The following is a 14643-nucleotide window of genomic DNA, read 5'->3' on the forward strand; positions in this document are numbered from 1 at the left end:
ACACATTCTTATTTTCAATGACGGCCTGGGAACAGTGGGTTAACTGCCTGTTCAGGGGCAGAATGACAGATTTGTACCTTGTCAGCTCGGGGGTTTGAACTCGCAACCTTCCGGTTCCTAGTCCAACGCTCTAACCACTAGGCTACGCTGCCACCCCCTGTGCTAGCGTTTTCCCTGATTTCTCTCCATGTTCCAAATTAGAGTAGAGATTTATTTAAAATGAGAATTTCAGCTTGTCAAGTTGAAAGCAGATCAAACTCTGTGTCATGCCCTGGCCATAGAGAGGCTTTTATTCTCTATTTTGGTTAGGCCAGGGTGTAACTAGGGTGGGCATTCTATGTTCGGAGTTGCCAGAGCCGCCCTCCTGTCCGGAGCTGCCAGAGCCGCCCGTCAGTCCGGAGGCGCCGGAACCGCCCGTCAGTCCGGAGCTGCCAGAGTCACCCGTCAGTCCGGAGCTGCCAGAGCCGCCCTTCACTCCGGAGTTTATCTACCCTGGATACTGGTACCATCGGAGAAATAGAAATGAGCAGCTTCACGGTAATAAAATAAAACCTAAACACAAAAGGATATTTGACTCACCACAACTAAGGCACTGACATTACCTAATACTAACAATATTGTCACGGTCGTCCTCCTCTTCATCTGAAGAGGAGAGGCGAGAAGGATCGGACCAAAATGCGGCGTCGTAAGTGTCCATGGTAAATCTTTAATACCGAAAGTACTGACACTGTATACAAAACAATAAACAAATGACGACCGTGAAGCTACAACATAGACAATCACCCACAAACAAACAGTGCAACCCAGGCTACCTAAGTATGATTCTCAATCAGAGACAACTAATGACACCTGCCTCTGATTGAGAACCATACTAGGCCGAAACATAGAAATACCCAAATCATAGAAAAACAAACATAGACTGCCCACCCAACTCACGCCCTGACCATACTAAATAAATACAAAACAAAGGAAATAAAGGTCAGAACGTGACAAATATCAACTGATTCCACTGGAAACGCTAAACAGTATCTACAAAAGAGAGACTCTGTCTGCAGTGGATTCAAATAAAATAAAATAAAATGTTTTTGGTCACATACACATGGTTAGCAGATGTTATTGCGAGTGTAGCCAAATGCTTGTGCTACTAGTTCCGACAGTGCAGCAATATCAACAAGTAATCTAACAATTCCACAACATCTACCTAATAAACACAAATCTAAGTAAAGGGATGGAATAAGAATATGTACATATAAATATATTGATGAGCAATGACCGAGCGGCATAGGCAAGATGCAATAGACGGTATAAAATACAGCACATACAGTGGGGAGAACAAGTATTTGATACACTGCCAATTTTGCAGGTTTTCCTAGCATGTAGAGGTCTGTAATTTTTATCATAGGTACACTTCAACTGTGAGAGACAGAATCTAAAACAAAAAATCCAGAAAATCACATTGTATGATTTTTAAATAATTAATTTGCATTTTATTGCATGACATAAGTATTTGATCTCTTACCAACCAAGTAAGAATTCCGACTCTCACAGACCTGTTAGTTTTTCTTTAAGAACCCTTCCTGTTCTCCACTCATTACCTGTATTAACTGCACCTGTTTGAACTATTTACCTGTATAAAAGACATCTGTCCACACACTCAATGAAACAGAATCCAACCTCTCCACAATGGCCAAGACTAGAGAGCTGTGTAAGGACATCAGGGATAAAATTGTAGACCTGCACAAGGCTAGGATGGGCTACAGGACAATAAGCAAGCAGCTTGGTGAGAAGGCAACAACTGTTGGCGCAATTATTAGAAAATGGAAGAAGTTCAAGATGACGGTTAATCACCCTCGGTCTGGGGCTCCATGCAAGATCTCACCTTGTGGGGCATCAATGATCATGAGGAAGGTGAGGGATCAGCCCTTTTATACAGGTAAATAGTTCAAACAGGTACCATTAATACAGGTAACGAGTGGAGAACAGAGGAGCCTCTTAAAGAAGAAGTTACAGGTCTGTGAGAGCCAGAAATCTTGCTTTTTTGTAGGTGACCAAATATTTATTTTCCACCATATTTTGTTAATAAATTCATTAAACATCCTACAATGTGATTTTCTGGATTTTTCTTCATCTCATTGTGTCTGTCATAGTTGAAGTGTACCTATAATGAAAAGTACAGGCCTCTCTCATCTTTTTAAGTGGGAGAACATGCACAATTGGTGGCTGACTAAATACTTTTACTTTTGATACTTCAGTATATTTTAGCAAGTGCATTTACTTTTTATATATTTCAAACCAAATTTAACTTCAAACCAACTTTTACTCAAGTGTTATTTTACTGGGTAACTTGCATTCACTTTTACTGCACCTCCACACAGTGTCGGGAGAGGCAAAGGTTGAGAGCCATGGTGCACGCTTCTGCTCAGCGTGCACTGCGCCCAGCCCGACACAGGAGTCGCTAGTGTACGATGAGACAAGGATATCCCTGCCAAACCCAATTGTGCAGCCAGCTGCGACAGAGCCTGGGCTCAAACCCAGAGTTCAACAGAGCCTGGGCTTGAACCCCTGCCTTAGACCACTGCGCCACCCAGGAGGCCCAGCTATGTGATTATCATCGGTCTCCCCAATAGGCCCAGTGGTTGCTAAACTTTTGATAGTTCAGTACCCCTTCAAACATTCAACCTCCAGCACCAGCACCACCTCTAGCACCAGGGTCAGCGCACTCTCAAATGTTGTTTTTTGCCATCATTGGCAGGCTTACAATTTAAAAATAAATGTGAATCACATTTTTATTTGGTGTACCCCAGACCGCATTGCGAACTCACTATGGGAATACCTGGCTAGGCTATACGATTATCTTGCTACAACATAAATGCAATTGTTACATTGTAACAACGTTGTAATAAAACTGCAACAATGTAGCAGGACTAACCGAACATTCAGCAGCACTCGTTGTAACCACGACCACTATTGCTATTACACTGATAAAATGGCATAGGCAAACCTATATGGTTAATAAAAACATGACATGGTAAAAATGGTAGTTGCACAAACATATCAGTTTATTAATGTAATGCTTTGGAATATTCTGTAGCCTGAAGAAGTTGGGCTAAATGCATAGGCTACACTGCACAGACATAGGCCCGCTGCTTCGACTTTAGCGGAGCATACAGTAAATCTAGGCCTTGGCTGGCTACTTGTTGTTTTCATTTCTCCCTTTTCACCGGCCGGCCGGCAAACTGGAGCGACACACCCCCATTATCTTCACACACAAAAAAGTGAGTGACACATTCCAAACTACCCATTGGCTTCTGGCTTGCGATGGCAGCGGACCAATAGCAGTGAATTGAAGGCGGTGCCTTGTGAATCTCGCCTGGCTGCACGCGCAGGGGAGTGGGGGCGTGGCATTTTTTTGAGGAAAAAAAGCTAAACAATCTTTAATCTTTCAAATTGACTGTGTCGGCTTTTTAACTTGTCTCGGCTGGTGGAGAAGTCCATACCTTAGAATAGTGATAACACACGGGGATCCACTCAAGACAGGCCTGAATGTATTTTCTTCCAAATTTCTGCACGAAAAGGTATAGAAAGCGGGTAATCTTTCTTTAGTCACCACTCCGGTCCGACGATGAATTCTAAACGTTTGCTTGACATGTCTCCGGCTGAAATACTGGTCGGGGGCGCTTCGAAACAAGCCGGTATTGACCAGCATGCAGAGGGTTCCAAGGGAAGCGAAATGAGTGTCACCACTACTGACAGTGGTGTCATTCTGGCGTGCGGGAGCGGGCCCGCATCAGAAGCAGTTTTCTGCACAATCGTGCTAGACGATGGCTCTTTGAGAGAATGTACAAACCAGGACATCATCCTCAATGGGAATGACCTGTCGTCAGGGAGAGAAAAATACGCGCACCGGAAAATAGTAGGTGCTATTACACTGTCATATCCATTGCATGCTGGACTTCATGTATTTTTCTTTGCAGTGAGTTGGTTAGATTAAAATCAAGTGTGTAATGTGTTATTCTTCTTCCCCCTATTCAATTATATATCAATCGAGTTTTCACATTAGCACATTGTTTTCCTTAAAGCACACTGTTGCATACACCGGGGAAACAAACTACAGAACCAGCCGCTCTGACTTTTCTAATGACATGAATCGGTTACTTTTTAAAGTGAAAATATAGGTCAGGCAGGCTATGCGTCTAACCCAAGTTAATTATAGCCTAAATGCAACTAGTATGTATGACGAATATAATCTGTTAAAATGGCGGCTCATTGCATGTTCAAAGTTTAAAGGAAAAAGGGCTGGGACTCCAAACTAATTTCCCCTCCCCCATAGCGACCGCTTTGCCTGCCAGAATTTCAGCAGGGAGGCATCGAGACCAATGATTCAGATAATATACACTAGATGACTGATTGGGGGCGCTGTGTTGAATCCTTCGATTCACTCCCCCACATTTCAGTCGTTTAGCAGATGCTTTTAACCAGAGGGACTTACAGTAGAGTACATACATTTTCATACCCCAACCATTGTAACAAATATTTTGGAAGCTATAGAATTACATTTATTAATATCTACATTATTCTTGCCATATTTATTATATTACAGAAGCCTTAATGTATATATGAAAATTATATAAATACATTTTCCTTAAAGTATAATTTTTAGATCTTACAAATGTTACTGTCCCCACTACAAAAAAAACATAAATACCTGTCATTTTCTTCTTGAAACGTTGAATTGAAATACTGTAGAATTGCATTAAATCCTATGGAGGACTGCTCCTACTGGGAAATGCCAATATGGCCGACCGGTGGCCTCTTAAAGTCCAACATATAGCATTAGCAATCCAGGGTTTATATACATCATTGACCAAGACCCTGCTTTGAAGGGAAGAAAAACTATCTACAAGTGTTGCTTGATATTATTATTATTTTTTAAAACAACAATGCATGTCAGATATGTTGTATTGTCCCAAGACATCAACACACCCCCATATAGAAATGAGAGAGTGGACAATGTCCTACCAGGGAATTTCTAGGGGATGTCATATGCCTAAACGTTTTTGAGAAACCGTCATTTTTGTTTAGCCATCCTACATGCTATCACTTTGTTTGGTATTATAGACTATTGTCAAAGTGTTGTCAGATGGTGTGTGAGCGGGAGGATTACACAGGGTTAATGTGCTCCGTGAAGGGATTGTTCAACAGAATTACAAAATAACATATTGGTTTCCTTACCCTGTAAGCAGTCTATTGACAAGGTATGACAGCAATCTATGCTTTGGTTTAGTTTCCCTAGCACTGTTTCCACAGGCTAACATTTTTTTTGCGTTTGTGGCACAAATCCCATTCAAGTCATGGGAGAGATATTATAATTTTCTTGTTACATTTTTGAGCTTCACGATCAATTTGAGATACTTTTAGATGATTTGGACATGATTAGGTCAGTCAAATTACTGCGGTCACTGTTATAATCATTTCATATAAGCATTTCACTGTAGTGTTTTACACCTGCTGTATCCTGTGCATCTTAGATGAAATTGCCATGGGGGACGGGGGGACATGTATGTCCCAATATTAACAACAGGTTGATTCTTCCCCCCCCAATAGGCTCAATTCTTTCAAATCTAAAACATATATACATTTCTTTGTTGGTTGGGGGCCCCTTGGAGTTCGGCGGTTCCCCAGATAGCATACTGTATGAGTAAGTCTTAAGCAATGGAAAAAATGTGTAGACTTGTAGGAAATTAGCTTTAACGGTCGTTAGGACACGAAGAACTGTCCAACTCCTACTTCTCAATTTTCCAACAGAAATGCGGTGTGCCTTTAGTGGTTCATCGATGTGTCATTCTGGTCATGCACGGCTCAACCAACATAGGTAGTTCATTAGCTAAGCTAGAGCATTAAGCACAGTATAGTTAATTACACTAACTACGTTTCCATCCACAGTTTTAATGCGAGTAAAGTCATACCGTATAGAAAAAAATCACGACAGCTGTGATGGAAACAGGTAGTTTCGGTACAACTTTTGAGATGCTGACAGATAATTTATTAGTTAAACATGGTGGGATCTTGTTGTGTCGGTAAAATGTATTATGTGAGAAATGGTGTTGGAAAAGCCTTGATGTGCAACTATTTATATAATAACCATGATATCAAAGTAAACTTGGAGTCACGCGATGGTATGGTGTGTGCTCCTCCCAATATCACTATCAATATCAATATCAACCATGCAGTTTATTAGGCTACAGATTAATGAAATAAGTTATGATGAACTTCACAGTCTTATTTTGGTGGCATGATGATCGATGCTTGACTGCCGTTTGACAAATAAAAATGTTCTCACTGCTGTCAATAATAATCTCATCATGGAGACTAGCCTACCAGCACAGCTTCTCACACTGTATCTGCCAGCTGTTGGTTAGAATGTACGTTCCAAGACTAGAGGAGGCACATTTGCTATTTTTAACGAAACAGTTATTGTTGAAAAACTATCGGTAGAGCTGAAAATATGTTGGAAACACATTGAACTTGACATTTTTATTAGGTACTTGAAAACTAAAGCGGATAAGTATTTGATTTATTTATCTGCGAACAAGTCCATTAGGTGGAAACACACCACTAGTGGGGAAAATGTGCATATTTTCTTTATGCAGATTTTTTAATATTCCCATGAAAATCTGTTGCCAATTGGATGGAAACCTAGCTAATATGAGGGAAATAGTTTTCCTTCCAAAAAAAGAGTAAATAAGTATGTTAAAAGCAGCTTTTCTGTGTTGTAATAGATGCAGTAAGAGGTCAATGGAACGCTGACCATGGGGGACAGAAGAAGGATGCTGGATTGGCGCACAGTCAATAAATCTGAGCTAACAACGATGTTATTCGTCAAAACCGTCTTGATTGATGTATTGTAACAGGCCCACAAAGTCCGATTGAAATCCTTTCGGCCGTTTTTACTGCATAACATTTAGAAGTAGTCCATTTTCAGGTTTAGAAGAAGTGACTGGACTGCTAAATGCTAACTCCCATTCGTATATCTGGTAGCTTAGCTAGCATAGAGAAATGGTTGTCAAAGTCATTTTTAACTGTAATGAAGTTGATTGGTGATGACATGAACATGTTTTGGGGTTGACATCCATACAAGCAATATACTGATTTTTACCCCACCATATTGTGAAATAGTGCAAATGATCTTTCCTCTCCACCCAATGGCAAAATGTGTAGAATTCTAGGAAATTAGCTTTAAAACTTCACATTTTTATCTCTGCCCCATGTCAAAATGTGTTGAAATGCAGAAAGTTAGCTGTTTTCCCCAAAATATATTTCTTGGGTGGTTGGGGGCCTTCCACTTATCCTTATACTGTGTTTTACCCCTCCATATACCCCTCAAAATAGCCCTTAAGAGATGCATAATAAGTCAAACTGTGTAGAATTGCAGGAAATGTGGAGGACCCCTCAGACGGCCCGTCTACTGTTCAGCCCCCCCCCCCCGTTATCACCCCTCAGACAGCCCGTCTACTGCCCCTCCCCCCATTATCTACACCACAATTTCACCCTTACTGTGCATTTGACAATACAACTTAAAACTCAAAAAATATTTGGGTAGCAAAAAAATTATATTAGAAAAAATTAATACCTCCTATATATATAGGGGCAGTACTCACTGAGTGTTGATATTGTGAACCTATGTCATGTATTTTTACCTCCTGTTTCAGGAAGTGATGTCACTGAGTACTGCCCCTATATATAGGACCTTCCACCCCCACCTGTGATATGGATGCCTGATGAAGACCTAAGGGTCAAAACGTTGTTATTAATAAAATCACCTGGGAGCATGAGCAGCAGTGTGCAGCGTTTTCCCTTTTATTTTCCATCAATTCACCTACAACTACAGCACCTGCAAAAAGCACCTGGATGTGCGTATGTTCTTCAGCTTTTGTCCATGTGGAAACAGTGCCAGAGAAACTAAACCAAAGCATGGATTTGCTGTCATACCTTGTCCATAGACTGCTTAGAGGGTAAGGAAACCAATGCGTAATTTTTGTGAACTATCCCTTTAAGCCAGGGATCATCCACTAGATTCAGTCGCAGGCCATTTTCTTTCTTGAGCGGATGGTCAGGTGGCCGGAACATAATTACAAATAATTTGTAGACTGCAAATTGACCAGAAGAAGCCGAAACAGATATCATATTTGACTAAAGCATAGTAATTTAAAATAGGGCTGTACGATATATTGAATTAATTCAATTAATTTCAGGGCTATGGTAAGGGTAGGAGTTAGGCTAAGGATGAGGGTTAGGGTAAGGGTTGTGGTTAAGATAAGGGTAGGGGTTAGGTTTAGGGTAGGGGTTAAGGTTCGGGTTAGAGTACGGGTACGGTAAAAGGGTAAGGGTTATGGTTCAGGTTAGGGTAGGTGTTAAGGTTAGGGTAAGGGTTAAGGTTAGGGTAAGGGTAGGGGTTAGAGTTAGAGTTAGGGTTAGGTAAGGGTTATGGTTCAGGTTAGGGTAGGTGTTAAGTTTAGGGTAAGGGTTAACGTTAGGGTAAGGGTTAACGTTAGGGTAAGGGTAGGGGTTAGAGTTAGAGTTAGGGTTAGGTAAGGGTTATGGTTCAGGTTAGGGTAGGTGGTAAGTTTAGGGTAATGGTTAAGGTTATGGTAAGGGTAGGAGTTAGGGTAAGGATAAGGGTTAGGGTAAGGGTTGTGGTTAAGATAAGGGTAGGGGTTAAGTTTAGGGTTTAGGGTAGGGATTAAGGTTAGGGTTAGAGTATGGGTACGGTAAAAAGGTAAGGGTAAGGGTTATGGTTCAGGTTAGGGTAGGTGTTAAGGTTAGGGTAAGGGTTAAGGTTAGGGTAGGGGTTAGAGTTAGGGTTAGGTAAGGGTTGTGGTTAAGGTTAGGGTTAGGTAAGGGTTATGGTTAAGGTTAGGGTAGGGGTTAAGATTAGAGTAGAGGTTAAGGTTAGGGTTTAGGGTAAGGGTAGGAGTTAGAGTAGGGGTTAAGGTAAGGGCATGGGTTATGGTTAAGGTTAGGGTAAGGTTAGGGGTTAAGGTAAGGGTAGGAGTAGGGGTTAAGTTGAGGGTTTAGGGTAGGGGTTAAGGTTAGGGTAAGGGTAGGGTAAGGGTTATGGTTAAGGTTAGGGTAAGAGTAGGCGTTAAGGTTAGAGTAAGGGTAGGCATTAAGGTTAGGGTAAGAGTAGGCGTTAAGGTTAGGGTAAGAGTAGGCGTTAAGGTTAGGGTAAGAGTAGGCGTTAAGGTTAGAGTAAGGGTAGGAATTTAGGTTAGAGTAGGGGTAGGTGTCAGGGAGGGTTAGGTAACTGTAAGGGTTGAGGTTAATGTTAGGGTAAGGGTAGGGTTTAAGGTAAGGGTAGGATTTAAGGTAAGGGTAGGGGTTGAGGTAAGGATAGGGGTTAAGGTTAGGGTAAGAGTAGGCGTTAAGGTTAGAGTAAGGGTAGGAATTTAGGTTAGAGTAGGGGTAGGGGTCAGGGAGGGTTAGAAAACTGTAAGGGTTGAGGTTCATGTTAGGGTAAGAGTAGGGTTTAAGGTAAGGGTAGGGTTTAAGGTAAGGATAGGGGTTAAGGTAAGGGTAGGGGTTAGAGTAAGGGTAGGGGTTAAGGTTAGGGTAAGGGTAGGAATTAAGGTTAGGGTAGGGATGCCCCAAGGATCCAGGATAGCACACACCCAGCTCCTCCCCCTTCCTGCCACTCACAAGCTCCTCCCCCTCCGGCCACTCGCAACAACAAAGATGAAAGATAATTTCTTCCTCTCTGACAACAAGCGGTTTCAAATCGTCATTTGCAATTGAGGTTTGGTCCAACAGAATCGGTCATATGGACACTGAAACACATTTAGACAATATTTTACTGTAATAGATGGGAACCTAACTTTTCTAACAATACCCTTTATATGTCTCAACTCCTCAAATTGCGCAAAGAGCAGACCCTATTAAAACTGGAGTAGCAAGGAACATTGATTCTGCAAAATTAATGCTCAGTTTCTGTCGTGCACGGGTACCGCTAGAAGCATTTTAGCCACAGACTGTTATGCTGGCTGTCTAGTCTGTGTTTTATAAATGTGCAATGAGCATAAAAAAAATATTATGTCATGAATTAACAACTAGTTCTCATTCTGATAAATAAGGTAGGCCACTTGATTTCAACATCTGAACAAAGTGGACAAGCTAGCATACTGTTGGAGACGGTCAGAAGGGTGTGTTCATAACAATTCAACTGTTATATCATTAATAGTGAATGCTACAAGAAGTTGGTCATAATATAATGCCTGCTGCAAGAAATTTTGTCATTATTAGTGAATGCTACAAGAAATTGGTCATTATTAGTAAATGCTGCAATAAGTTGGTCATTATTAGTGAATGCTACAAGAAGTTGGTCATAATATAATGCTTGCTGCAAGAAGTTTGTCATTATTAGTGAATGCTACAAGAAATTGGTCATTATTAGTAAATGCTGCAAGAAATTGGTCATTATTAGTGAATGCTACAAGAAATTGGTCATTATTAGTAAATGCTGCAAGAAGTTGGTCATTATTAGTGAATGCTACAAGAAGTTGGTCATTATTAGTGAATGCTACAAGAAGTTGGTCATTATTAGTGAATGCTACAAGACGTTGGTCATTATTAGTGAATGCTACAAGACGTTGGTCATTATTAGTAAATGCTACAAGAAGTTGGTCATTATTAGTGAATGCTACAAGACTTTGGTCATTATTAGTGAATGCTACAAGAAGTTGGTCATTAATAGTGAATGCTGCAAGAAGTTGGTCATTATTAGTGAATGCTGCACGAAGTTGGTCATTATTATTGAATTCTACAAGACGCTGATTATTAGTGAATGCTGCAAGAAGTTGGTCATTATTAGTGAATGCTACAAGAAGTTGGTCATTATATAATGCCTGCTGCAAGAAGTTTGTCATTATTAGTGAATGCTACAAGAAATTGGTCATTATTAGTAAATGCTGCAAGAAGTTGGTCATTATTATTGAATTCTACAAGACGCTGATTATTAGTGAATGCTACAAGACATTGGTCATTATTAGTGAACGCTGCAAGAAGTTGGTTATTATTAGTGAACGCTGCAAGAAGTTGGTTATTATTAGTGAATGCTACAAGAGTTGGTCATTAGTAGTGAATGATACAAGAAGTTGGTCATTATTAGTGAATTCTGCAAGTAGTTGGCCATTATTAGTGAATGCTATAAGAAGTTGGTCATTATGTGATGCCTGCTGCAAGAAGTTGGTCATTATTAGTGAATGCTACAAGAGTTGGTCATTATTAGTGAATGATACAAGAAGTTGGTCATTATTAGTGAATGCTACAAGACGTTGGACAGTATTAGTGAATGCTAAAAGAAGTTGGTCATTATTAGTGAATGCTACAGGAAGTTGGTCATTAATTATACATTTTTGCTCAGAAAACTTGGGGGGCCAAATTAAATCACCTGTGGCCGCTAGTTGGGGAACCCTACTTTAAACAATAGGTTATATATTCTAGTTGTCAGTGCCTCCTAATTGTTGGACAGATTTAGTGTAACTGACAGCTTCTATTTCTTTGTACACAAAATCTCTCAACAACATCTCTTTCCCAAAACATTTAGCCAAAATAAAGAGGTAGATTGGGCCTTAAACTGTTAGGCCCATTCTCCAAGATGGCGTAGCAGTCGGGCGTGTGTTTTGTCTTGTCCCGTATCGTTTTCCTTGTTTTTTTTCTCGTAAATATTTGGTATATATTTTAATCTCACTTCCCATCTACGGACTGAATATACTCTCCTGCAACCCACCTCACCCAATGTGGTACGGATCTGCTATTTCTATACTTTAGAACCGGAACCCCAATCAGAAGCTAGCCAGGTAACTAGCTACTAGCTAGTAGTCAGTTTGCCACTGCTAGCGGTCTTCACCATTAACTCGGACACCAGCCAGCCCCAGCTCAGTCAATACCTGCCAGTCTGCACAGAGTGATATCAACCCAGAGCATATCGGACTGCTTTTTCTCTACCATATCTCCGGATTCCTACCGCAAGCTCTGAACCTTTACACCGGATCATCGCAGCTAGCTAGCTGCAATCCGAGTGGCTACTCCTGGCTAATGTCTCTGTCCTGAAGCAAGCACCAGTTAGCCTTGAGCTAGCCTCGAGCTAGGTCCACCAGCTAATTCTTGTGCTACAATACCTCTTTTGCCAAATGGCCTAGACCATTTACTGCCGACACGGAGCCCCGCCGATCCATCACGACTGGTATGTCGACGTAATCGTCCGAGGTGGATCCAACAGGCTCTTCTGTTGCGACATCGCCGAAGGCCCATCTGCTAGCCCTGGCCCGCTAGCTGTCTGAATCGCCCTGTCTCCAGCTCACCTAGCGTAGTAGCAACTAATGAATTGTCTCCCTGACTCACCTATTGCTACTCATTGGACCCTATGATCACTCTGCTACACATGCCTCTCCCTAATGTCAATATGCCCTGTCTATTGCTGTTTTGCTTAGTGATTATTGCCTTATTTCACTGTAGACCCCCCAGCCCTGCCCAATATGCCTTAGCCCCCACACATGCTGTGACCTCATCTGGCTTAGCTGGTGCCTCTAGAGAGAAAACCTCTCTCATCGTCACTCAATGCCTAGGTTTACCTCCACTGTACTCACATCCTACCATACCCTTGTCTGTAAATTATGCCTTGAATCTATTCTTCCACGCCCAGAAATCTGTTCCTTTTAATCTCTGTTCCGAATGCACTAGACGACCAGGTCTTATAGCCTTTAGCCGTACCCTTATCCTACTCATCCTTTGTTCCTCTGGTGATGTAGAGGTTAACCCAGGCCCTGCAGCCCCACTCCCATTCCCCAGGCACTCTCATTTGTTGACTTCTGTAACTGTAAAAGCCTTGGTTTCATGCATGTTAACATCAGAAGCCTCCTCCCGAAGTTTGTTTTATTCACTGCTTTAGCACACTCCGCCAACCCTGATGTCCTAGCTGTGTCTAAATCCTGGTTTAGGAAGGACACCAAAAATCCAGAAAATTCATCCCCAACTACAACATTTTCCGACAAGATAGAACTGACAAAGGGAGCGGAGTTGCAACCTACTGCAGAGATAGCCTGCAGAGTTCTGTCATACTATCCAGGTCTTTTAAACATCTTTTAAAAATCCACCTTTCCAGAAACAAGTCTCTCACTGTGGCCGCTTGTTATAGACCCTCCTCAGCCCCCAGCTGTGCCCTGGACACCATATGTGAAATGATTTCCCCCCCACCTATCTTCAGAGTTCGTACTGTTAGGTGACCTAAACTGGGATATGCCGTCCTACAATCACCCCGCCCGTCCTACAATCTAAGCTAGATGCCCTCAATCTCGCACAAATTATCAAGGAACCTACCAGGTACACACCTCTGCTGTCTTTAACCAGGATCTCAGTGATCACTGCCTCATTGGCTGTGTCCGTAACTGTCACTGTCAAACGCTCCCTAAAATACTTCAGCGAGCTGGCCTTTCTAACCGACCTCACCCGGGTATCCTGGAAGGATATTGACCTCATCCAGTCAGTAGAGGATGCCTGGTTGTTCTTTAAAGTGCTTTCCTCACCATCTTAACTAAGCATGCCCCATTCAAAAAATGTAGAACTAAGAACAGATATAGCCCTTGGTTCACCCCAGACTTGACTGCCCTTGACCAGCACAAAAACATCCTGTGGCGTTCTGCATTAGCATCGAATAGTCACCGCAATATGCAACTTTTCAGGGAAGTCAGGAACCATAATACATAGTCAGTTAGGAAAGCTAAGACCGGATTTTTCAAACAGAAATTTGCATCATGTAGCAGTAATTCCAAAAAGTTTTGGGACACTGTAAAGTCCATGGTGAATAAGTGCACCTCCTCCAAGCTGCCCACTGCACTGAGGCGAGGAAACACTGTCACCACCGATAGTCTCTATAGGGCTGCCACAGGGTTAAATTCTCTGGCTGACTCTTTTCTATGTATATATCAATGATGTTGCTCTTGCTGCTGGTGATTGTCTGATCCACCTCTACGCACAGGACACCATTCTGTATACATCTGGCCCTTCTTTGGACACTGTGTTAACAAACCTGCAAACGAGCTTCAATGCCATATAACTCTCCTTCCATGGCCTCCAACTGCTTTTAAATGCTTTTAAAACTAAATTCATGCTCTTCAACCGATTGCTGCCGCACCTGCCCGCCTGACTAGCATCACAACTCTGGACGATTCTGACTTAGAATATGTGGACAGGTACAAATACCTAGGTGTCTGGTTAGACTGTAAACTCTCCTTCCAGACTCTCCATCTCCAATACAAAATTAAATCTAGAATCGGCTTCCTATTTCACAACAAAGCCTCCTTCACTCATGCTGCCAAACATACCATCATAAAATTGACTATCCTACCGATCCTTGACTTCGGCGATGTCATTTACAAAATAGCCTCCAACACTCTACTCAGCAAACTGGATGTAGTCTATCACAGTGCCATCTGTTCTGTCACCAAAGCCCCATATACTACCCACCACTGTGACCTGTATGCTCTCGTTGGCTGGCCCTTGTTACAAACCCACTGGCTACAGGTCATCTACAAGTCTTTGCTAGGTAAAGCCCCACCTTATCTCAGCTCACTGGTCACCATAGCAGCACCC

General features: G+C 41.9%; 1 protein-coding gene across 1 annotated transcript in view; it reads left to right on the top strand.

Annotated features, from left to right (window-relative positions):
• The first annotated feature begins 3296 nt into the window (after window positions 1-3296).
• LOC109869331 (zinc finger protein 704) overlaps window positions 3297-14643 on the top strand; it is a 96937-nt gene continuing 85590 nt past the window's right edge. The window contains exon 1 of the mRNA XM_020459411.2: window positions 3297-3913. Within this exon, the coding sequence (XP_020315000.1) occupies window positions 3623-3913 (291 nt within the window). The 5' untranslated portion in view covers window positions 3297-3622. The remainder of the gene's footprint in view (window positions 3914-14643) is intronic.

This window comes from Oncorhynchus kisutch, linkage group LG24 (assembly GCF_002021735.2).
Source record: "Oncorhynchus kisutch isolate 150728-3 linkage group LG24, Okis_V2, whole genome shotgun sequence".
Taxonomy (NCBI): domain Eukaryota; kingdom Metazoa; phylum Chordata; class Actinopteri; order Salmoniformes; family Salmonidae; genus Oncorhynchus; species Oncorhynchus kisutch.